This window comes from Schistocerca piceifrons, chromosome 4 (genome assembly GCF_021461385.2).
Source record: "Schistocerca piceifrons isolate TAMUIC-IGC-003096 chromosome 4, iqSchPice1.1, whole genome shotgun sequence".
Taxonomy (NCBI): Eukaryota; Metazoa; Arthropoda; class Insecta; order Orthoptera; family Acrididae; genus Schistocerca; species Schistocerca piceifrons.
In genome coordinates, this window is record NC_060141.1 from 423,067,100 (window position 1) to 423,091,359 (window position 24,260).

At 40.2% G+C, this 24,260-nt stretch overlaps 1 protein-coding gene across 1 annotated transcript in view; it reads right to left on the reverse strand.

Moving 5' to 3' along the window:
• The window catches only part of LOC124795082 (FAD-dependent oxidoreductase domain-containing protein 1-like), a 94,653-nt gene that overhangs the window by 66,924 nt on the left and 3,469 nt on the right, over positions 1-24,260 (reverse strand). The window contains exon 3 of the mRNA XM_047258901.1: positions 22,842-22,955. Coding sequence (XP_047114857.1) covers positions 22,842-22,955 — 114 coding nt within the window. The remainder of the gene's footprint in view (positions 1-22,841; positions 22,956-24,260) is intronic.

Here is a 24,260-nt window from a genome sequence, read left to right on the forward strand (position 1 = left end):
AACGATAAAGACCTGGAGTCGTTCCTCACGACGTTAGATCATATAGACATTATAGAAGAGAACAACCAGAAAGCCCGTAACAACAGATTCCAATATAGGGAGATAGAACCTCCGCCAAATGGTAGGCAAGGGAACGCACAGAGATCGATAAATAGTGGAGAAACCCCTCAAAATCTCAATAATAATACCGGCAATGGTCTTGCGAGGGGCTATCCAAGGAACGACAGGAATGGGAAAAGATACAATCCCGTATGGGGGAACGAAAGGAATTTCAGACCGCAAGCCTGGAACAATAACGATAATAGAAAGTGGAATCAACCGGGGGGAATAGATTCAAATAACCAACATCAGTGGGGACGGACATCTACGAATCAACCGGTAATTACCGAAGTGACGGACGATGTCAACCACCAGGCGAATCAAAATCCAACAAACTTGTAAGGACCCACTCGTGCCCCGGAGGAGCGGTCAACAATTGGTTGAGGGGCAACAGGATATGTGTACCCATGCTAATGTATAATGATGGACGATTACTGGCAGATGAATTGACCGAGGACTTAGAACTCCAAGATGAGGATAAGGAACAGGTGGCAGTAGCCGAAGTGCAAGTCATTTTGGAGACTGTACCTATAGTGGCGGTTTTAGACACAGCGGCAACCACAAATGTTATTTCGGAGGCTCTATTCAACAAGATCAGAAATATACGACGAGTACCAATTTTTCCAGTTCAAAATTGCAGAATAATAGGCGCCGTTGGGGCTCATTCGGCTAATGTAAAAGTGCAGTCACTACTTAGTGTAGAAGTCGGAAATGTAGCAATATTAAGCACATTCCTTGTTGTAAAAAATTTGGTGGTAGACTGCATTACAGGAGTCGACAGCCTATGTCAATACGGATGCAGAATAGATTTTAAAACAGGAAAAATTTGGTTAAATGTAAATAAACAAGAAATTGAGTTGGACTTGTTGAAAAAGGAAAGCCTTACCAGAAAATATAATAGTGGGATCAGTGTGCAAGTAATCAGGACTGCACAAAATTCTAAGCAGCACGTGAATAATGAGTTCCAAGCAAAAGGAGACTTCGGTCAATTAGTGTATGAGAAGTTAAAGGAATCCGACTGCATTATTGAAGAGCAGAACAAGCAGCTCAAAGAATTATTATTAGTGTATGAAAACGTGTTTGACGAAAGGCCAGGAGTTATTAAGGGATACATATGCCATCTCTACGTTAAGCCACACGAAACGTATTGTAGAACTTTCTATCCTGTTCCCTGGAGGTTAAAGGCTCAAGTTCAAAAAGAAATAGATCGCATGTTGAAATGGGGTTTGATCGAACCCTCTACAAGCCCATACTGCTCCCCATTGTTGGTCGTGCCAAAAGCAAATGGAACTGTGAGACTGGTACTCGACGCCAGGGAAATAAATAAAATCATAATTCCAGTGAGAACACATCCGGAAAACATAGACGAACTGATACAACGGTTCCAGGATGTCCAATATTTGACGAGCATCGATTTGCGGAGCTGGATGAGTTATCAAGGAAATATACAGCTTTCATTTATGCCGGAAGAAGTTACCAATTTACTGTAGTTCCTTTTGGACTCAACATTAGTGCTGGAGTCTTTATAGCAGCTCTAGATTATGCTCTAGGACCAGAACTAAGAAGCAGGATAACAGTATTTGTTGATGATATGCTTATTGCATCGAAGACCTGGGAGGAGCATATTACCTTACTGAGTCGGGTGTTGGACATGTTCAAAACCATGGGAATAACTGCTAACCTACAGAAATCCCATTTTGCACTAAACAGAATCAAGTTCCTGGGACATATAATTGACGCAAAGGGAATTTTACCGACCAAGGAGAAGCTAATTGCGATTAGTAAGTTTCCAACACCGAGAAATAGGAGGCAATTAAAAGGGTTTATGGGTCTTGCCTCATTTTTTAGAAAATTTATAACGAATCAGGCCATGAATGCAGCAGCTCTGAATAGTTTGCTGAAGAAGGATGTGCCCTGGCTCTGGACATTAGAGTGTCAAGAAGCATTTGAAGAGATAAAGAAGCAATTAGTAAATGCACCGCTTTTGTACCATCCGGACATGCAAGAGGAATTCTACTTGTCAACAGATTCGTCAAATGTGGGTCTTGGAGCGTGCCTTTTCCAAGTACGCAAGATAAATGGACAGCTTACCTTTTGTCCTATTGCGTTTGCTAGTCGTGTTTTGTCCAACTGTGAACGAACGTACACGACGACAGAATTAGAGGCTCTTGCGGTCGTCTGGGGATTTAGAAAATTTCATTATTATTTATATGGGTCGAAGACTATCGTATATTGCGATCACCAATCATTAACGTTTTTACAAACGTGTAAACTGTTACACCCCAGACTGGCTAGATGGACTCTTGCTCTGCAACAATACCAGTTTAAGATCGTACATGTCTCAGGGCAGCAAAACGTTATTGCTGGCGCTCTATCAAGGTCACCGCAGGGTTTAACAAAAGAGATTGAAGTAAATAATTCCTCAGAATTCCCTGTATTGCTGCTACAGGAAAATCCATTTAAGACGTACTACGTCAATTTGTGTGTGCATATGGCCCAGTTACAGAAAAAAGATGCTCAATGGGGAAGTGTCATTCAAAGGTTACAACAGCAACCTTCGGATCAGATGGCAAAATATTACAAGCTGGTAAATGGCGTATTATTTTTCCGCTGTGGAAGGCCAAACAAAGTCCGTTGGTGTGTTTGTATACCTGAGGCACAAATAGAGAAACTTGTATGGTTCACTCATTTAACCTGGGGACATTTCGGTGCGACAACATAAAGCGCAGAGTGCATGAGGTCTTAAAGAGATGCATAATATGTCAAAAAACAAAGCCGGATTCGAAAGGGACTAGGCACCCATTATGCTCAATATTAGTACAAGAACCAAAAGAATTAATTTCATGCGATCTGTGTGGACCGTTACCTACTTCAAGAGGTGGTGTTAAATATGTGTTGGCATTTCTCGAAGTGTGTACGAAATACGTAAAGCTATACCCGATAAAGGCGGCTACAGCCAAAGTAATTGTATTAAGATTGATAAGGGATTATCTTCCACATGTTGGTACACCTAAGGCGATCATAACAGACAATGCTAAAATATTCACGGGACTCCGATGGAAGCAGACTTTGTCTCAAATCGGTGTGAAACACATACTAACATCATTTTACCACCCACAAGGCAATTTGGTTGAGAGGATTTTTAGAGAATTCAATCGATTTATGAGGACATATTGCCATAATAAGCAAACTGCGTGGGCAAATTATGTGGAAGAGTTTGAGCAGATATACAATAACATGCCCCACTCCTCAACTGGATATACACCTTGTGAATTGATGTTCGGAGCAAAAGAGGAAAACTTCTGGACTGACCATATCCCCAAAACTCAGGAAACTGAGATGCCTTGGGAAGAAAAAATAAGACAAGCTATCATAAATATGAGGAAAAAGGCTGATCAAAGAAAACAACGATATGACAAATTAATCAAAAGGGTACAGACATACCATGTCGGAGAGAAGGTACTAGTTAAACGACATACCAAATCATCCGTAATAAAGAAAAGTATAAAGCAATGGGAGTTACTATATACTGGACCATACATTATCCTACAAATTCCGAATCCGGGGGCTTATCTGTTAGCATACCCGGGATCGAACAAAATAAAAGGGTTATTTTCTCACAACGACTTAAAAAAGTATAATGAAGATTAGAAGATAGGGAGGAATGGTGTTCCAAGTGACAGAAATGAACGCTCGTAAAAAACATGACAATAAATTGTGTGTGTAGTGATAGAAACCTTGAAATTGAAATAGTTAATCAGTGACATAGAGTATAGAAATAGTGACTAACTATTATTATCGAGTGTTGTAAAGAAGATAGTGGAGATAGGCTTCACCTGTGTTGGGGTGAATATAGAACTTTAGCATTGCTAATGTCATCAAGAATGATTAAGGATCTAACTGACCTTCAAGAAGAATGAAATGTTTCCCGCAAATGACGCTGAATAATCAAAAGAGGTTCCGAGTGAATATTCATATATAATCTCATGTGAATGCTGAGATGTGTAAACGAGTGAAGGGATGTGTTGTGGCAGTGAATTGTGAGTGACGGTTAACGCCGCAAAGATAATTTCCCGCGCAAAACAGTTGACGTCGGCGCGAGAATTAAAATCGATATAGATGACACAGATATGCTTTGTAAGAGACTCGCACCAAAAGCGAGGATAAACTGATTCATGTTGAACTTTAAAAGGAATAGGTGTTACAATTAGAAGTTAAGAGTTTTTAATTTATTAACGAATGATTAAAGAAAGTAATATTCATAGATTCAGTAGTAATTTAATGGTTCGTGTTCGTTTGGGAATTTTGTGTGAAAAATCCATTTCCATATATGAGCATGGATGAACGCCGTATGAATCAGAGAGTAAATGAAAGAAGTGAGTCCGCATTCCTCAATGCTAATAAATTTTACATTTCAGCACTCAAGCGTAAAAATATATGTATTTAGAATAAAAAGTTTTGGGTATAGCTAAATTATATGACTTATCAAGGAAATATGGATGATGTCTTGGTATAAAATGAACTACATTTTCCATTATTCGATGATTTGAATCCAAAATCTATAGTAAGTTACATGAATCCTTTAAATTACGAAGAACAAATCAGTGATAGAAAATGTGTTAGAACTTTTGGACTTATAAGCACAAGTGGGGAGGCAAAGTCAAAAGGAGTATTCAAAAGGGAGTAAATCGGATGATGCTTTTGGCAACATCATTAGTAATGGTTGAATTCCTTGAAGTACGTCGTAACAAAAAGGATCCATGAAGCCATAAGGATTTTGCTTTCAAAAAGGAGAATCTTGGACGGTGCAACCTAATCAGTTCTCTTACAGGAAGAGTTTTCCTTTTGGTCATTGCTAATTCTTTTGGAATGAATGTTGCATGTGAATTCGAGTATCCCTGTTCCTTCTACTCTTCCCATTGTGGGCCGCGTAGAAGATCAACTACAGAGAGGGCCGCGTAGAAGACCGACTACAAATGTGGACGCCGGGGACATGCACGACCCGGGGGAGTTTAGCACCGCAAGATATTGTACCAGGAGCAAGATTGTAAAACGAGAATTCACGTTATTTATTGTAAAACATTTTTTTTTTGCTAGAGGCACAAACCACTCTTCTCCAAATCGTGATACAAATTGGTCCCTGTTTTTCCTTTAGAGATGAATTTCAAAATTATTTTTGTTCTTCTATAGGCTTTCCTATCTTCTATGTACCGTAGGCTGGGGGTCTAGGCTTAAGAGGTTTTCCAAGGTTTCCCTGCTTAAGAAAGTTCCCGAATGGGTAGACCCTGACATCAGTTCATGAAAGATCATCTTCCTTGGTTGTGCACAGCAAATATAACACCTAGATGCACATAAAAGCAATACAGCCGCGGTACCTGTCTCTTCATTTCTTCTGTCTTCAACATTTCTTTTCTTCGTCTGTCTCAAATATAATATTCTTTTTCAGTCGGAGGACTGACAATCATCACTTCCGGGTTATCCACGCTAATAGATAGCTCGCGAAGTGTGTTCGGTGAATCAAAATTGAGCTCACAAACTTCGCTCGCTGCGAGGGGCATTGTAATCTCCCCACGGAAAATTACCCTCTACCACGCAATAATTAATAATGGTCAACCAAATCATCCACATGTATTTACGTTTGAAAAGTATCTGATCAGATTTTCTAGCAATATATGCGCCGACAGCTCGTCGACGCCAAGGTATTTTTCTAGTACGTTTATTCTTTGGAACAACAGAGGTACAGAAATGTATGCTCCATGGTTATTATAGAGAGAGAGAGAGAGAGAGAGAGAGAGAGAGAGAGAGAGAGAGAGAAAGAGGAACAGCTTCGGAAGTATCGGTTGGAAGATTGTCGGATTGCTAAAGGAGATTTATTTACTCTTCTTCGCGCTAAAGCGAGCTAGGAAAGTTTGTGCCGCTAGCGTGATAGATAAAGAAAAAAAAAAAAACCTGTAAAAGAAAATTACATGAGACTTGGAACCAACAGAAAACGGAACATGTACGGAAATGGATTCAATATACAATTTTCCTCAGAAATAAGGTTTGTGACCATTTTATTCTAGAGTGAATGACGAATGAGTTCTCTGTCTGAATCATTGATGATTGTCTGGGCCCTGTAATTAATTGGGAAGTTTCAGCTGTGATGAAGAGAGCCTGCAATCTCTGAGTTTTTTGAAATCGTCCAAAAAGGCTTCGTCCACATCTGAAATTTTAGATCTGTCGTAAACTGAACGAATTGTTCAAACGATCGATTTTCCCAACTGAATGCAGCGCTTAATAATAATAACAAATGCAAAGATCTTTTCTAGCAAGCCAGCCGCTGAATATTAAGACGAAGGGCTCCACCAGAGATTCTACTAGGCTGATTTCACGTAATTAATATATTTAAACTGTACACAGATAAAGGACAGAGAGAGAGAGTGAATGGAATTCGAGAAATTACTCAGAATCCTCCATTAGCATAATTGTTTGTCTGTCTTTTCACGGATCAGCCTAATAAGAAAACACGAAGCCCTGACTTTATTGTACCGATTTATGTGTGAGGGTGAAAGAGCGATAAAGGTGACAGATACACTTCTGTACAGACAAAACATTACACCAAGTTAGCGGCAAGCTGCATTCATATAGACTTTCATCATTTACAGAGTAGAATTCATTATACGATGACACCGTTGCCTCCACAAACACAAACTGGAATACAAGCACTACATAATTCCTAAGGTCCATACATTCAGGTCCCAATAGATTCCAAAATGGCAACAAGTCAGCTACACATCAGGTAGGCATCAATTTTACCAGAGACACAGATCAGGATCCATGATTCTATTGAGTCACCATATAGACTAGGTTGGGTGACATGATGCATTTGGCAAATGTGTACTTTTGCTTGGAGGTCACTGCTCAGCAGTGGTCCAAGGACAAGAAAGAGAAGCTTGATAGCTGGGACAATTTCACAGTTGGACTGAAGAAAACATTTGGTGACAACCAACAGCAAGTCCAATTAGCAGAAATAAAATAAAATAAAGAACAGGGCCTCAGTGTCACGGTGAAACAACAAAATACTACATACAGGAAGCTGACAAAATCTCACACTTGAAAATGGTAGCAGAGAATATGTACCAGGCTGTTCTGGTAAAGGATGTCACAACAACTGAGAAATTCATCAAGTGGTGCCAGTGCATTGAGGAAATGCAACAGAAAAAAAGAGTTGGATGAGGAAGTATAACCGAGCCCCAATGTGCACCCTATGGCAGTTAGGGAAGACCATCACAACCTCACCTCCCTCACAAGCCAGATATAGCATTTTATGATGGTCAGAAATGTTGGACTATAGCAGCCATGAATGTCAATACCATGCCCCAGGAAAAAAGGACTTGGACAACTGGGGCTTATACCACTGACAAGAAACAACAATCCAGCATCTGAAACTTCCTGGCAGATTAAAACTGTGTGCCCGACCGAGACTCGAGCTCGGGACCTTTGCCTTTCGCGGGCAAGTGCTCTACCAACTGAGCTACCGAAGCACGACTCATGCCCGGTACTCACAGCTTTACTTCTGCCAGTACCTCATCTCCTACCTTCCAAACTTTACAGAAGCTCTTCTGCGAACCTTGCAGAACTAGCACTCCTGAAAGAAAGGATACTGCGGAGACATGGCTTAGCCACAGCCTGGGGGATGTTTCCAGAATGAGATTTTCACTCTGCAGCGGAGTGTGCGCTGATATGAAACTTCCTGGCAGATTAAAAGGAGACGAGGTACTGGCAGAAGTAAAGCTGTGAGTACCGGGCGTGAGTCGTGCTTCGGTAGCTCAGTTGGTAGAGCACTTGCCCGCGAAAGGCAAAGGTCCCGAGTTCGAGTCTCGGTCGGGCACACAGTTTTAATCTGCCAGGAAGTTTCATATCAGCGCACACTCCACTGCAGAGTGAAAATCTCATTCTGAATCCAGCATCTGATCAACACAGGTACAACCACATCCTCTACAAGTTAAAGGCTATGCAGAAGAAAGACATTTGGACGACAGAGGAAAATACACCAGTATGTTTCCAATGTGGTCACCCTGGACACACTGTACACTAATGCAGAGAAAGAACACAAGTTTTTGCCAGACATCAAACATCGCAACAGCTGTATTCCCGCCACTCAACTTCATGTGATTATGATCACTCTGTGGATTGAAGCCCACTGCATTACCCTGCATGAGGTCACTCCCCAACATGCTGTAGCCATTTTCTGTTGTCATACAGAGATACCTGCCGCTTGCCTAGCTTCCAAATCCAGAAAAACTTATTGAGGCAACCATTTATGGAGGTGATGCCATCACAGATGAAAATTCTCCATGGACAGTCAACAAGATGTCACGAAATCTCACTGATGTAATCATTGACTGCCAACCTGTCTGGACACTAGTCGCCATAATTGCTTCTTTTTCACTAACATTGAATGCTTATCATCAACGCTAAATAAGATTATGTTTTGAAATACCAGAGTTCTATATTGGCAAAGCTCTTGTAGATGCTCAGTTACATTATTCAGTCAAGTCTTCTAAGGAAGCAATTGAGAATTCATGACATCCAGAAACAGACTGCCCCAGTGTGCCAATATCGATCACTTTTTTAGAGGTGCATATGGGGCCTGAAAATGGCATTTTGAACTGTCAAAACTTGTAGCAAAAACAAAATCAAATGACTTCTCAATTTGCATGGTTGTTTGCCGAGTTTCTTTGTTAAAAACACAAGAATATGTGAGAAATGTTCTGATTTCTCCACCTGGGACTCCATTATCTAGCATCCAAAGCTTCACTCACTATCTCCAAATGACAAAACGATAACATGTAAATTCAAATAGCAACAGTGAACTATAAACAAAAATGACAATTGACAAATACACCCATAGCAACTGGAATATCAACATGCAAAACAAAAATGCTATGAACATATGCACCAAACTAATAAAACATAAGATGCAGTTTGAGGGGAGAGGAATCCTTTGGCAACAACAGAATGGGCTCATCCCTGTTCCTGCAGGTTGGGAGAAAGGAATTAGTACATCCACATAGATGCTGTTCAGATGAGATAGATCAATCCAAAGAGCTGCACTGAGTGAGTATAAGAGTGGGCCACCAATGGCATTAACAAAATTAGTTTCATTATGAATATTATGAAAAATGATGAATCTGACTTCGCAGGCAGAGAAAAGTTTACAAATAAGGGTACAGTCTGTTGTTACACATATAGTCTGTTTTTGCAAGACACACTGGGTACTTACCTTCTGACCAGCCACCCTCTTTCCAGGCCTATCGCTTCATTCAGAGTTTGAGCGTGTGCCACCGGCAGGAGCATAATGTCACAATTTGTGCAGTAAAGGAGGAGGAGGAGGAGATTAGGGTTTAACGTCCCGTCGACAACGAGGTCATTAGAGACGGAGCGCAAGCTCGGGTGAGGGAAGGATGGGGAAGGAAATCGGCCGTGCCCTTTCAAAGGAACCATCCCGGCATTTGCCTGAAGCGATTTTAGGGAAATCATGGAAAACCTAAATCAGGATGGCCGGAGACGGGATTGAACAGTCGTCCTCCCGAATGCGAGTCCAGTGTGCTAACCACTGCGCCACCTCGCTCGGTGCAGTAAAGGTAAAGGAGCTGAATAGATGTAGTAGTACTGTTACCTCTTTGCATAAAAATTATAAGTCTTTAGCAGAAGTAATGGGGATGAGTGTGCAAACTGCTGTAGAGCATTCATTCATGACGATGAGCCAGTAGCCACCAGTGTGATGACGTGGATGTGGATCACAACAACAGACAGACAAGTAGATTGTGGAGCCAGGGCAACCGAGTGCAACAATAACGTGTACCTCACGGCGGTAACTGTGTAGTGCGTAGCCAATAGGGTAATGTCACCACAACAGAGCAGGTCTCTTGTTATGAGCGATATCACTATGTGCTGGTTTTAGTAAAACAAATGCATGCCAGAGGCATATAAATAAGTCTGAATTTTGAGGCGAAGATTGTTTCTCATCACCAGAAGCCAGCAGCATCCCCACAATGTCAATTATGCTGGACGATGAGACGAGTGGGCATCATCGCCAGCAGCAGCAGCAGCAGCCGCCATGGGTTCAAGATTGGACTGCGCCTGCAGCCAGCACAATGTTCTTCACAGGATTTGATGCCACAGCCCTGTCAACCTGCCATCTGTGCCTGCCACAACCAATGCTGAGTTCCCAGTGGGACTCGGCACCACAGCGCCACCTGCCGTCTGACACTTGTTTGAGGACAGCAGGTTGACTCCACACACTGCCACCGTGGAGCCATTTCCTGAGTGGAACACTGTGACAGCACGATACACAGTGCTACTGACATCAATAACTGTGGCCTCCAAAGATTGCTGGCCTTGGCAATGCAGGGTGTTGGCTCAGCAGCTACAGGCAGAAGCCATCACTCATTTATCAGCATCAGCCAGGGGCAGACAAAAGCCTGCCTCACTATGTCATGTATTGAAGTCGATAAAAGTCATTCTTCATTGTCAATAGTGTTTCCACAGGGATTTTGGTTTACCACTCATCCCACTCTCTTCAGGGAGGGGTCAGTCATTCTTCTTGAGTGGTGTCAGGAGCGCCGATGTCACCATAATTGACAGCAGAAGGTGTGCCACCTCTGCAGTGTGACGTCCAAGTTACAGCCTACAAAATCTTCATTTGAGGTGAGTGCACTAATTTTTGTTCTTGTGTGGTGACAATCAGGGGATTGAAGTTTAGCATGTGATTATATGAGGTTTACCATCATGAAACCAGCCACAGAGGGGTAATAGATATGCTGTGGACTACACACGGTTTAATGGAAATGGACCAATGGCAGGGATATTAGGGTAATGGGAGAGGTGGTCTGGGTGATAAGAAGTACCCATTAAACTCAAGAGGGAGCCCCAGAGCTGCTGGAAGGAGTTTCCAGCAAAGGTGACTGCAGTAAAAACGAATGTGAAAGAAGAATGTGCCGTAGTGGGTGTCATAAAAGATAGGGATATAAAGTACTGTTGGACATAGGGGCCCACATGTCGATGGTCTCAAGGGAGTTAGTGGGTAGGAGACTTTGGAATCCACCGTGTTACAGTTTACGGGGGTGATGAATTTTTCATTAGAGACAACCAAGTTTATGTAATGTGTGGAAATGGAGTCTCATGTAAGGAAGGACTACAGCAATATCCTAGGGTTAGACTTTCTGCATCGACATCATGCCATAAATGACCTCTGATGACATAAAGTGGAACTTTGTGGGAAGACATTCCGGCTCGGCAAAACTGGTGTCAATGTTGATCTGCTGCAAGGAATGTCTAACATAATGAGACAATCCAGTGAAACCACGAGCAATGACATTAAGACCTGATTTGATTCCCATGACTGTGTATCAGGAGATGCTGGAAAGTCACTATCGGTGACTGTGGAGCATGACTTACCAGTTGATATGTTATGTGTAGTAGAACTGCTGGAAACCAATGAAGTATTGGACATAAAGTGTTGTTTGGTGAAACACAAAACTCTACGTATATGAGAGAGGGACAGAGGCAAAGCGGCACTCATCGATGTGGATAATTTTGGTAGTGAGGGGGTTAAGTTGTTGAAGGAAACTTTGTTAGCTACCCTATAAATCCTGGATGAGGAAGATTGCCACGCACATTATGTAGGCTGTAAGAGGGCACAGGATGCTGCTAGGACTGCATTTTGTGAAAAATTGAAGCACTTAAAGGGGAAAGGAAGAACTAAGATGGAGGCCTGTTGCTGGAGTTTCAGGATTTGTTTCTTCTGCAAGGGCCTTGCCCGCTATACCTGTAGCATGACACAGGATTCCGACAAGCAATGAAGCATCAGTGTATCGACAGAATACCATGATCACTGCAACCAGTTTTGGAGGACTTTAACCGGTTTTGGAGGACTTTATAGATCAGCAATTGGCTGATGGGAAAAGTAAAGAGCAGCAGCCCCTTGAGGTGGCAACTGTGATTGTACCCAAAGATGGATGGCTCAAAGAAGTGTCGCATTTATTGCGATTACCACCATTTGGATAATAAGACTACAACAGATGCTTAGCCAGTTCCAGACATCACAGAAACTATAGATAACCCACAGCAAAGCCAGTATTCCTAGAAATGGACTTAAGGAGTGGGTACCATCGCTTGGAAATGGCTCTGGATAACAGATAAAAAAAACGGCGTTTTCTGCACCCTGGGGAAACAACCAATATAGAACAATGCCTTTTGGGCTGCAGAATGCAACAAGAAGATTCCAAAACTTGCTGGATGGAGGGCTGAAAGAAGTGAAACTACCTCAGCATGTATTGTATCTTGATTACATAATCGTCTTTTCAAGGGATATGGAAGAGAATAGAGGTCAGAGGGAAGTGTTAAAAAGATTACAAGCAACCTGTTTGACACTCAGCACGGAAAAATGTCACTTTGCACAACAGCAAGTTAACTAGTTGGACCATATCATTAACTGACACTGCCATGTGTGCTCAAGTTACACCTGGTGTTTCATAATTTTTTATGAGCGATGGATTACATATCCAGCGACAGTTGCATCCATTTTCCATTTTATATGGCTTTATGGCAGAAGATTTACATTTCCAACTACTTTTACACAGTTTGATGATGCACCTAAAGGATATAACACATCAGTAATATTAAATATCAAGACTGTTTTTATTCTGGAATAATTCAAAACTGGTTACTGAAGTACCCTGCAATAATGTAATAAAATAATTTTTCATTCTAGATTAATGAAAGCAATACAAGATTTTCTGGTACCAGGAACAATAAAGGAGTTGTAATCCTTTCTGGGTCTCATGAATTATTATAGGAGGTTCATGAGGGGGTTTGCAGATATTGCAAAACCACTTACACGATTGTTGAAAAAGGGTACTAAGTTTGTAAGGTCAGAGGAATGTCAGGGAGCATTTAACATCAAGACCTGTGTTGGTGTTTCCAGACTTTCAAAAGGAGTTCATATTATAATATGATGGATCAAATCATACTCCTGCATGTGTTTTGAGTCAGGCAGGAGGGTCAGGAACATATTATTCCCTTTACATCCTGACAGTTGAGTGCAGCACAGAGGAATTATTCCACAGCAAAGACAGAGATGCTCAGCTTAGTGTACAGAGTAATATACTTCTGTAAGTTACCTGTATGGTAAGAAATTCAAGGCAGTAACAGACCATGCTGCTTTCAAGTGGTTACTAGGTCTCAGAGACCCATCCAGTACATTGCTGAGATGGGCATTGAAACTTAGTGAATTTGAGTATGAAGTAATCCACTAACGTGGGAGGAAATGGAAATGTAGATGGTTTGAGCAGGAAGAAGTACTAGCACTTGAAGGATGTGTGTTTCTCTTTTTCCAATGGAGGCTGTGGCTGAAAGCTTATTTGTAAGTGTCTTAATTGTGCCTGCCTACAACTTAGCATGTCATCTTTTCAATAAGTAGCAATCTATCTTTTCTTACATTGTTGTTTAGATAAGGTTATATGTTTTAGGATAGGGTTTATCATTAGTGTGTTAAGATGTGCTGTTTGGATGCAGTGGGCTTCTGAGGAGAGGGGAGATGATATTGATCCCTGTCCTCAGTTTGAGATACGAGAGAAAGGCCTGAAAAGAAGAATGCTAGTGTTGGCAGTGCTGTATTTCAAATTGGAAAATGCAGTATTTCCAGACAGCTTACAAAAGTAAGGGATAAATTTCACTATGTCTGGACTTTTTTGTGTGTCCAGTGGAGAGCATATTGAACATTTGTGAAAGGTTAATGAAAACTTTGACCCTAAACATAATATTTTATGTGCATGCATGTAAAAGATACAACTTTTGTAAAATCAGATAGCTCTTTTGAAAATAAAAACTTTATAGTTATATGCATAAATTAATTATTGACAAAATTATTTAATCAGATAAATAAAAAATCTGCTCCCTATGTAATGACAGAACACACATAAAAGATGGTTGTAACTGGCAAGCTTTTGGAGCCAGAAGCTCCTTCTTCAGGCAGAAGGGTTGAAGCGGAAGGAAGAGGGGTGAAGGAAAAGAACTAGAGAGGTCTAGGAAAAGAGGTAGATTTTGGGAAAGTCACCCACAACTGCAGGTCAGGGGAGACTTACCATACGGGATGAGAAGTATGGTAACTCTCCCCTGATCCACGGTTCTGGGTGACTTTCCCGAGATCTACCCCTTTTCCTAGACCTCTCCAGAGCTTTTCCATCACCCTTCTTCCTTCCCATTCAACCTTCTGCCTGAAGAAGGAACCACTGGCTCCAAAAGCTTGCCAATTACAACCGTCTTTTACGTGTGTGTTCTCACACCGCTTGGTGAGTAGACTTTTTACCTATCCAATTAAATAATTATGCATAAATTAAAATACACCCCATGTTACTATCTTGATTCATGTAGCAGTATAATCTTGTGCCATAACAAGTATATTTTTGATACAGCCTGTATATAAAGTGGCTTTTTACCTGATTACCTGACCGCAAATAACATAAAAGTAGTTTGGGTTTCTAAATAGCTCCCATAGTGAAAAAGCTCCATCTCTCAGCTGTATTTAAATGAGTCTGGTACCCGATTAAGGTTCAGTTTTATCTCAGTAGTACATCTAACAAAAGATACAAATAAAGAAAAATGCTTAATCTATAATGAAGTCCAGAAAAATGCTTAATCAATAATGGAACTTTTGCCAACAACATTAATCGAGAGAATTGGACCCTAAACTTTCTTAAGCCATTATTCCTGAGTGCAATGTCAGACATTAGGTAGTCCCCCGCCATCCGCCCATCCCCCCCTCCCCACATTATCATCAACTTCCCCCTTATTAAACTGTGGAATGAATTAAAAAAAAAAAAAATTAATGACAAAGGAATTTGCAGTGCATCGCAAGTGCTACCCACAACTCCTTCTCGGAAAAGAAAGTTAACTATCCACATTGAGGGTACACACTTGTTACAAAACATGCTTCCGCGGCATTATTTCTCTCCATTGCGGCACCTGCTTGACCAGCCCAGTGTAACCCCATTTGAAATCAAACAAGTTCAGATTTGTGCACTATACTTACTGTTCATAAATCACTTCATTGCTGCACTCCTTATTTACGAACTGGCAGAAACTGGACAACTCCAGGCTATTGATGCTTTGTGTCTAACCAATCTAATAATAATAATAATAATAATACAAAACTGTTACAATACTATAGTAGCCCTGATGCAGTTACTGCTGTGTCGTGCTGGTAATTAATTCATTTATCTGTTTCAAAGAGAGTAATGAAGCAATTTATTTTGCATTTGCTATGTATACATCTCAGTTTTATCGTCAGTGATGCACAGGACAAAGCACAACATATGTGTGTAGTGAGTGCACAATGCAAGGAACCTGTAACCTCTACCACATTAATACTACTGACTGAAAAAAGTAATTATTGTAAACTTACATAATCAATATTAGAGTCTAATAAAATTGTGATAATAGTAATGATCTTTTGAAAATAATTTAGTTTCATGACTGCTACAGATTCAAATCATTTAGGTTTTATCCCTCAGAAAATTTAATTTTACCCCTCAGGGGGTAATTACCCCCAGGTTGTAAACCACTGACCTGGTGCACATCAGAAACAGTCATAAGAGAAATTATATTATGAGGCATGTCCAGAATGTAAGTACTATTTTGGAAAAAAAACTCATAAAACATTTTTTTCCAAACCAAAATTTATTTTTACAAGAAAGACCATTTCTCAAATCATTTTTCTACACTATTTGCCACCGTTGTTCAGACATTTTTCATAACAAGAAACCAACTTTTCTATGGACTCTTCATAGAAAGATAGTGCCAGTGAAGTCGGTCACCATTGAACACTGTTTTTTGCATCACCATCGCTGCCAAAGTACCTTCTCCCAAACCCATGCTTCAAGTTCAAGAGCAATTGGTAGTCAGAGGGTGCAAGACCAGGGCTGTTTGGTGGGCAATGTAACTGCTCCTAACTGAATTGCTGAATAAGGATTTGAGTGACACTAGTAAAATGGGGGTGTGTGTTATCATAAAGCAACACAGTGCCTTGACTGAGCATTCCACACCTTTTCTTTTGAATTACATGCCAAAGTTTCCTTGGTGTTTTACAATATTGTACTGGATTGACGGTTTCCCCTCTGGGAAAGAATGCCCCATCAATCACAGAACAAAGTGCACAATTTTCTCTGCTGACAACATTGTTCTTGGGGGACTGTGAATGCCTACACTCCATTGACTGTTGTTTTAATTCTGGAGTGACATGACAAAAGTTCATCACCAGTTACAATTCTGTTTAAGAATTCATCTCCCTCATCACTGTAGCACTGCCATGTTCCTTCATTTTGTTGACAACTGTGAGCATTTTTGAAACCCAACAGGAACATAATTTGTGAAAATTTAAGTGCTTTGTGACAGTCTCATGCAAAACAGTTTTTAAAATTTGTAGAAATTCATCACAAAGGATTCTTATTATGAACTGCCTGTTTTCATGAGTTTTCTCATTCATTTTCTCAACCAAACTATCATTGAAAAAAGAAATCATCCACTCCATGTTTCGTCACCTATGCTGGTTTGTCCATCATTGAATTGTCTCACCCATTTTCTCACCATTCCATCACTCATTACATTTTCATTATAAACATCAAAAAGTTGACAATGAATTTCAGCTGGCTACACGCTCTTTGCATTCAAAAACCGTATTACAGAATGCACTTCGCAGTCTTAAACATTTTGATAATATTTACGGAATATTCTGTCGGTTCTTGGAGGAATGTAGACATATTAATTACTTGAATACAACGTATTTATGTTCCACATTAATATCATGTGACATTTTATGACTATAACGATACAAAACATAGGCATGTTGTAATATTTAAAGTGACACTGAACAAATAAATCTTTTATTACAGTACATTCCAATATTAAACCTATGTGAGCGTATAAAACAGAAATGTTCTACAAGTGAGTAATGGCACAGGCTACTATGTCATACATGCAAACTGGTGAATGTGGCGAACAGACCGAATAACGGGAGGGGAAGAAAGACGTCTATGGAATGTGAATGTGGAACAGTTTTAACACGCTTATTAGCTAGTGGCAAGAGGAATAATAACTCGCTGCTACTTTAACAACTGTGAGTGGTGGGACTGTGTTTGGTCATTAACGACAAAGTCAGGATTCTCTGATTGGTGTTTATTAATGGCCACAATTGCAGGTAATATTAGTTTTCTCCCTTTATTTCCTTTATGGAGAATATCACATTTCACATCATATGAATGACATTCGTTAAGAGCACACTCAGAGAAGGTGGAATCTTTCTTTCTCGGTCTCCAACTCCTTTCATGCTCAGCAAGTCTAGTGGTTATAGCCCTACATGATTGAACTGCACACCATTTGCCACACAGATTGCAGGAAATTCCGTAAATTCCACTCTGTTCTAAAGGTGGAATCTTATCTTTACTGCTGAACAGAAGGCAGGCAACAATATTCCTAGTCCAAAAAGCTGGAGTATATTTCCTGGATTTTAGTTTCCTGGCAAGAACCTGTGAAGTCCTACCCACACATAGAATGGGGGCACTTTTGCAATCAGTGTGGTTTTGTGCTGTCTTGAGGTGGATAAAGGAGAGCTGTAATGAATAATAATGAGCGTATGGCATTGGTGGACGGGAGACCCCTCGTGGGGCGGTTCGGCCGCCGCTCCACAAGCTCTTTAACGCCACTACGGCGACTTGCGAGTGAATGAGGATGAAATGATGATGAAAGACACACAACACCCAGTCATCTCGAGGCAGAGAAAATCCCTGACCCCACCCGGAATTGAACCCGGGACCCCATGGGCAGGAAGTGAGAACACTACCGCAAGACCACAAGCCGCGGACAAGGAGAGCTGTTATACTGTAATATAAGATTATTTGTTCAGTGTCTCCTTAGATATTACGTCACACTTGTGTTTCGTATCAACAGAGTCATAAAATGTTGCATGCCTTTGTACAGCATTCTTTTAAGTTATGAATTCTCCCCAAAGTTGTGTGGACTATCTATTACGGATTCTGACGATGGCCTAAGAAACCAAAAGCTGGTTCATAACAAACTAATAAATATTATTGTAGAACATTAATAAGTCGTATTCAAGTTATTAAACATTTTGACTGATCAGTAACAAATGTAAACACAACAAAATCCAGCTGTAAAGGCTTCAGTGGGAAGACAATGAGCCAGAGAGATGAGCGGAACAGCAACACTACTGCTGTGGTGGCGATAGAATGAAATGGTACTTACTTTCTGGACACACCTCGTCTTTACTTCCAGTCTGGGGATGACTCCATTTTTTCTGCATCTAATTCTTTCTGCAGTCTTTTCAGTACTATCCTCCTCAGTTCTTTCCTGCGGACGTAATTAAGTCCCTTATTTCTTCTGACTGTTTTTATCATGTTTTAAATTAATTTAGTTGACAAAGGGTTTTATAACTGAATAATTATGTCACTGCATACTTATATTTTTATTCTCCCAAACCTCCTGACGATGTGCTAAGTCTGAACACATGTCTAATAGTAAAATTATTTAAATACAGCCAAGACGTGTTTCTTCAGAAATACAATGTAATTAATGAAGTTTATGCAAGCTGTGGAGCCCAATCATTCAAAATATTTAATGAGAAAATTATTTACAAATATAGTGAAAAAGCTCTTAATTAGCCAATTACAAGTTACCAATAGATTCTGCAAGTTGTTAAAAATCCTTTTGAATAAATTAGAATATGACAATACCACAAGAAATACTTCAGAGTGGTTCAGATTATATCTCTAACAACAGAACAGTGTTCTGTATTAAACTATCAGCACACATCTGACTGAAAAGTACTTATGTGGTGTCCCACTTGGTTGCATCTAGGGCACTTACATTTTCTTTTGCATATTTATTACCACACCACCAATCTCTCCTTCCTTCCATTGTTGTTGACGGAAATACCTTTGAAAACGAGTTCAAAAATTCAAGTGCCTGGGATCCACACTGACTAATAAAAAGTGAAGTTACAAAAGAAAAGGATCAACGAATAATAAAATACTAGTTACATGTTCTTTAGTCTGAACAATTTATTCAAGTCATGACTAATGTCACAGAAGAATAAGATACAGCTGCACGACGCTAGCAGAGCCAGTACTTTTACATGGTTGTGAAAGCCAGGCGACATCAGTAAAAACCGAAGAAGCAATCTGTGCCCTTGAGAAGAGGTACTTTAAAAGATCTATGGACCTGTCTACAATATCAAGGAAGGTAAACAGGAATGATGATTGGTTGGTTTAAATAGGGGGGGGGGGGGGGGAGGGGGAGGGGGGAGGGGTGCCCAAACTGCTTGGTCAGTGCTCCAAGAACGATGAAAGAGAGAAGATTTGCACCAGAAGTTTGTAAAATCACACATTGGCTAAATATAAGGGCAGAAGAGGCTACAGTAGTTTGTCCACATCCTTGTAGCTGATGGATCTCTCCCATAGCCAGTCCTCCATTGTCATCCTGCTGGAAAATGCCCAAGAAGCTATCAAGGATATGATGGAAGGATCAAATATTAACAATCCTTAAACAAGTCGAGCTGACAGTGGTGGAAGATGAAGCTAATGACTGGCAACGGTAGGATATCGTCTGCAGTAGGTATTTCCTCTGCTGTGACTGACTTCCTCCTTTATTGTGTTTTTGTAATGTGTGCTTTTGTAATTTTTTTTTTACAGTGAGCTGTTTTTTTCTTTTGTAGCGTGGTTATTTCTTTTGTTTTTCTGCTGTAGGCCTTAAAAGCCCACTAATGTTAAAAAGTGGCGGCGGCGATAATGATCTTAATCATCAAAAACATTATCAGATGCTAAGTTTATTTTGTTTTCAGATGATTAAAACATTGTGGTAAATACCAAATCAAGAATAATTTTTAAAAATCTATTAATGAAATTGGCCTTACTCTCTAGTGCCCTGGGTCCAGCCAGTGCCATGTCAGGACTGGTATGGAACTTCTGTGATTACGCGGCAAAACACTCATACCCCTAGATAAGCTTCTATTATGATGGGGTCACAACTCCCCCCATACACATTCTTCAGTTTCCAACAGATGCCTACCGGTGTTTGTCCTTTGGCAGCCAAGAAATGAATAACAGCATGTTGGTCATGTGGTTGGATGCATTAGATAATAACATTGCCCAGTTCACATTTCCATATTTACTGCAAGCACATCAGAAAGACACTGGAGTCATGCTACATTGCAAGTACAATGCAGCAACGCCGTCGAACGGAAACTTTTTGATTGCCCCTTATAATATATGACTTTACATACTTCAGTCTAATGGGCCTAATGGATTAGTGTGAGTTAATTTCATAAACTATTTTCTTTTCCAGGCTATGATAACCTAGGAATCATCTTATCACTGTAGTATATGTAAATTTACAGGCAGAGGGAATCAAATAAGCTGATTGGGGAGCACACTGAATGGAAAATGTAATTATGACCATAATGGCAATGAAGCAGAAGGGACACTTGAAAAACAGCCAGATGAATGGATATGAGATCTACCAAGGCAGTACTTTACTGAAGTCCATGAGATAAGAAAGACAGTCACATGAGGGCCTATGAAGGATAGTAGGTGACATCAGGAAACATGCTGGAGCAGCACTGGTGGATATAGCTGCTGGCCATAATGCACGAGAAGGTTTAGAGGAACCCTTTATCAACAGTTGACGTAAAAATGTATGATGACGGTGATAAATATTTTAGTAACTTGTAAATGATAATATTTTTAAAATATTAGGGTAATTTCACACACTTCGAAACATGTGAGAAGGAACATGAGCACATCAATTCTCTTGTAAACATGTGTTGTGTACTTTTATTTACTAATCCATTTACATCATCAAGGATCTCCTCAATATGAGTTCTCAGAATGAACAATGTGTATAGTATCTAATCTAATGTAACTCTATTCCAACTGTCTCCACATTATTTCCTGAATGTTGTTAAAAACCACCTCAAATGTCAACATCACCACTGTGATAGAGGTATGAAGTGCCAATATTATTTTAACAATATTATGAAAGGGACGGATTGCTACTTTCCATAAAAAGGAGATATTGAGACACAGACCATCACAATGAAAAAACTGCTACATATTTGAGTTCTCGGCCAAAACGCCTTCTTCTGAAGTAGAAAACACAGACATTCACAAAAGCACAACTCTATACATAGAGGGAAACATTCCACATGGGAAAAATATATCTAAAAACAAAGATTATGTAACTTACCAAACGAAAGTGTTGGTATGTTGATAGAGACAATAACAAACACAAACACAATAAATTCTAGCTTTCGCAACCCACGGTTGCTTCAACAGGAAAGAGGGAAGGAGAGGGAAAGACGAAAGGATGTGGGTTTTAAGGGAGAGGGTAAGGAGTCATTCCAATCCCAGGAGTGGAAAGACTTACCTTAGGGGGATTGGAATGACTCCTTACCCTCTCCCTTAAAACCCACATCCTTTTGTTTTTCCCTCTCCTACCCTCTTTCCTGATGAAGCAACCGTGGGTTGCGAAAGCTTGAATTTTGTGTGTGTGTTTGTTATTGTCTCTATCAACATACCAACGCTTTCGTTTGGTAAGTTACACCATCTTTGTTTATATATATACATATATGCTGTGACTTACCAAACGAGAAAGTGCTGGTAGATAGACAAACCATTGTCTGTATATGTGCGGATATATATATATATATAAAATTCAAGCTTTCGCAACAAACTGTTGCCTCATCAGGAAAGAGGGAAGGAGAGGGAAAGACGAAAGGAAATGGGTTTTAAGGGAGAGGGTAAGGAGTCATTGCAATCCCGGGAGCGGAAAGACTTACCCTAGGGGGAAAAAAGGACGGGTATACACTCTCACACACACACACACACATATCCATCCAAACATATACAGACACAAGCAGACATACACACGGGAAAAATATATCTAAAAACAAAGATGATGTGACTTACCGAACGAGAGCGCTGGCAGGTCGATAGACACACAAACAAACACACAAAATTCTAGCTTTCGCAACAAACGGTTGCTTCGTCAGGAAAGAGGGAAGGAGAGATAAAGACGAAAGGAAGTGGGTTTTAAGGGAGAGGGTAAGGAGTCATTCCAATCCCGGGAGCGGAAAGACTTACCTTAGGGGGAAAAAAGGACGGGTATACACTCGCACACACACACACACACACACATCCATCCACACATATACAGACACAAGCAGACATATTTAAAGACCCTCTCCCTTAAAACCCACTTCCTTTCGTCTTTCCTGACGAAGCAACCGTTTGTTGCGAAAGCTAGAATTTTGTGTGATCTTGAGTATAATATCTATGACTCTAAATGAGAAACTTGTATTGTATCGATCAACAGAGAACGATATTCATTATGAGTAATGGAAAGAAGTAAAAAATAGCCTTTGAGTATAAGTAGTAATCCAGCTATTCTATAATGTATCTTACTATTAAGATGGGTGGATGGTTATGGTTTTAAAGCACTGAAACTACTCGGACATTAGCACCTTTTACTGTTAAGGTCCCAGGCACAACTTCTGCAAGCTTCTAGCAACAATGCAACTAAAAGATGTAAATTAAGAGGAAAAATAACAGAATTAGCATTTCTCAGACTTTTGCGCTCTACTGCAACTACAATGTAGTTTAGTCATCTTAAATGTCTAGGTAGCTTACCACCCTTCATTTTCGAGACCGTGGCAACCCAATGCAATTCCAGTTGTGTCCAACCATGGAAATTTTTTCTTCAGCATTGTTGGTGATAGTAATTCATTTTTAACACCCAGCTGACTAGGAATAAATAAGAACTTTATACAGTAACAAGTCTTTGAAATATAATAATTATTACATTTTATTAAAAAGTAATGCATTTGCACATGAATACAAAGCACAATTCTAGATTTATTATTTAAGCATGTCATAAGCATCAAACACTTCATATAACACCAAACAACAGATAACAATTGGAAAGGTGAAAAATTGGAAGATTAAAAACAGTGAGTAAACAAATATATAAGCTAATATATTTTGGACCATGAACTGGGCAAGTCTAGCACATCTGGGGTAGCCTTCATGAGCTCTCCAACAGCGCAAGTGCTGTGACATAGCTTTCACTGCCATAAGCTGGGTACTAGTCTCTTTTTGTCCACAATCACACACCACCCATTCAACTGATAATCCTTATCTATTCATGGTGCTTTTGATTCTTGCAACTCTGGAATGTAATCTCCAAGATCTTGATACTTCCCACTTCTCTGTGTGTCTTGAGGGATAGTGTTCCCTCGATATACACCAATATTGGAGATCGACATTTCTTGTCTTGCCACATTTCTACTCAGATTTGTAGTGGTGTATCAGTGAGAATTTCTGTTGTGTGTGTGAAATTCATCCTTCATTTTAAACGGCAGCTGGCTGTTTGGTTTCCAAAACGGGGGCAGGTCATAGATGTAAATGATTTAGTTTCTTCTTTCTTGGATGCCACTTTTCATCTGATGCTATGGGGAGTGATAGCAGCTAGACAATACAGTTTTTTAGTATTTGTTGGTCTCAAACAGCCTGTGATGATGCGACATGATTCAACTGAGTAGTATTATCACTTATTTGGCATGGTCAGAGTTATATCACACACGATAAGTGTACTACGCAGCTAAGTATCACAAACCTATAGCCATAGTCCTTACCGCCATGGGTTGCGCACAATGCAGTTTCCGTCAGATACTTTATGCTTTGTGTTCATCAGTGCTCCCCGAAAATGACTGCTCCAGCTAATGTGACACCCAAGTATTTTGGGATTGCTATACGATTTTGCCATGAGCTGTGATGCATTCAGTGTGGACTAGTCGTCTGTGTTGCTGGCTGGCCTGCTGCAGGTCGCCAGTTCTAAAGCCGAAGACACAAATTATTTGATATTTAGTATCGTGTAATTGGATGGATAAAAAAATCTTCTCACCAAGCAATGCCAGACACACAGAGAAAAGAAGGTTATAATTAGGCAAGCTTTCAGAGCCAATGTGGCCTCAGTTGCCTGAGTCTGCAGTCATATGTGTGCGAGTTGCATTTGTGTGAGCATGTATGTGTATGTTTGTCGTCTAATTT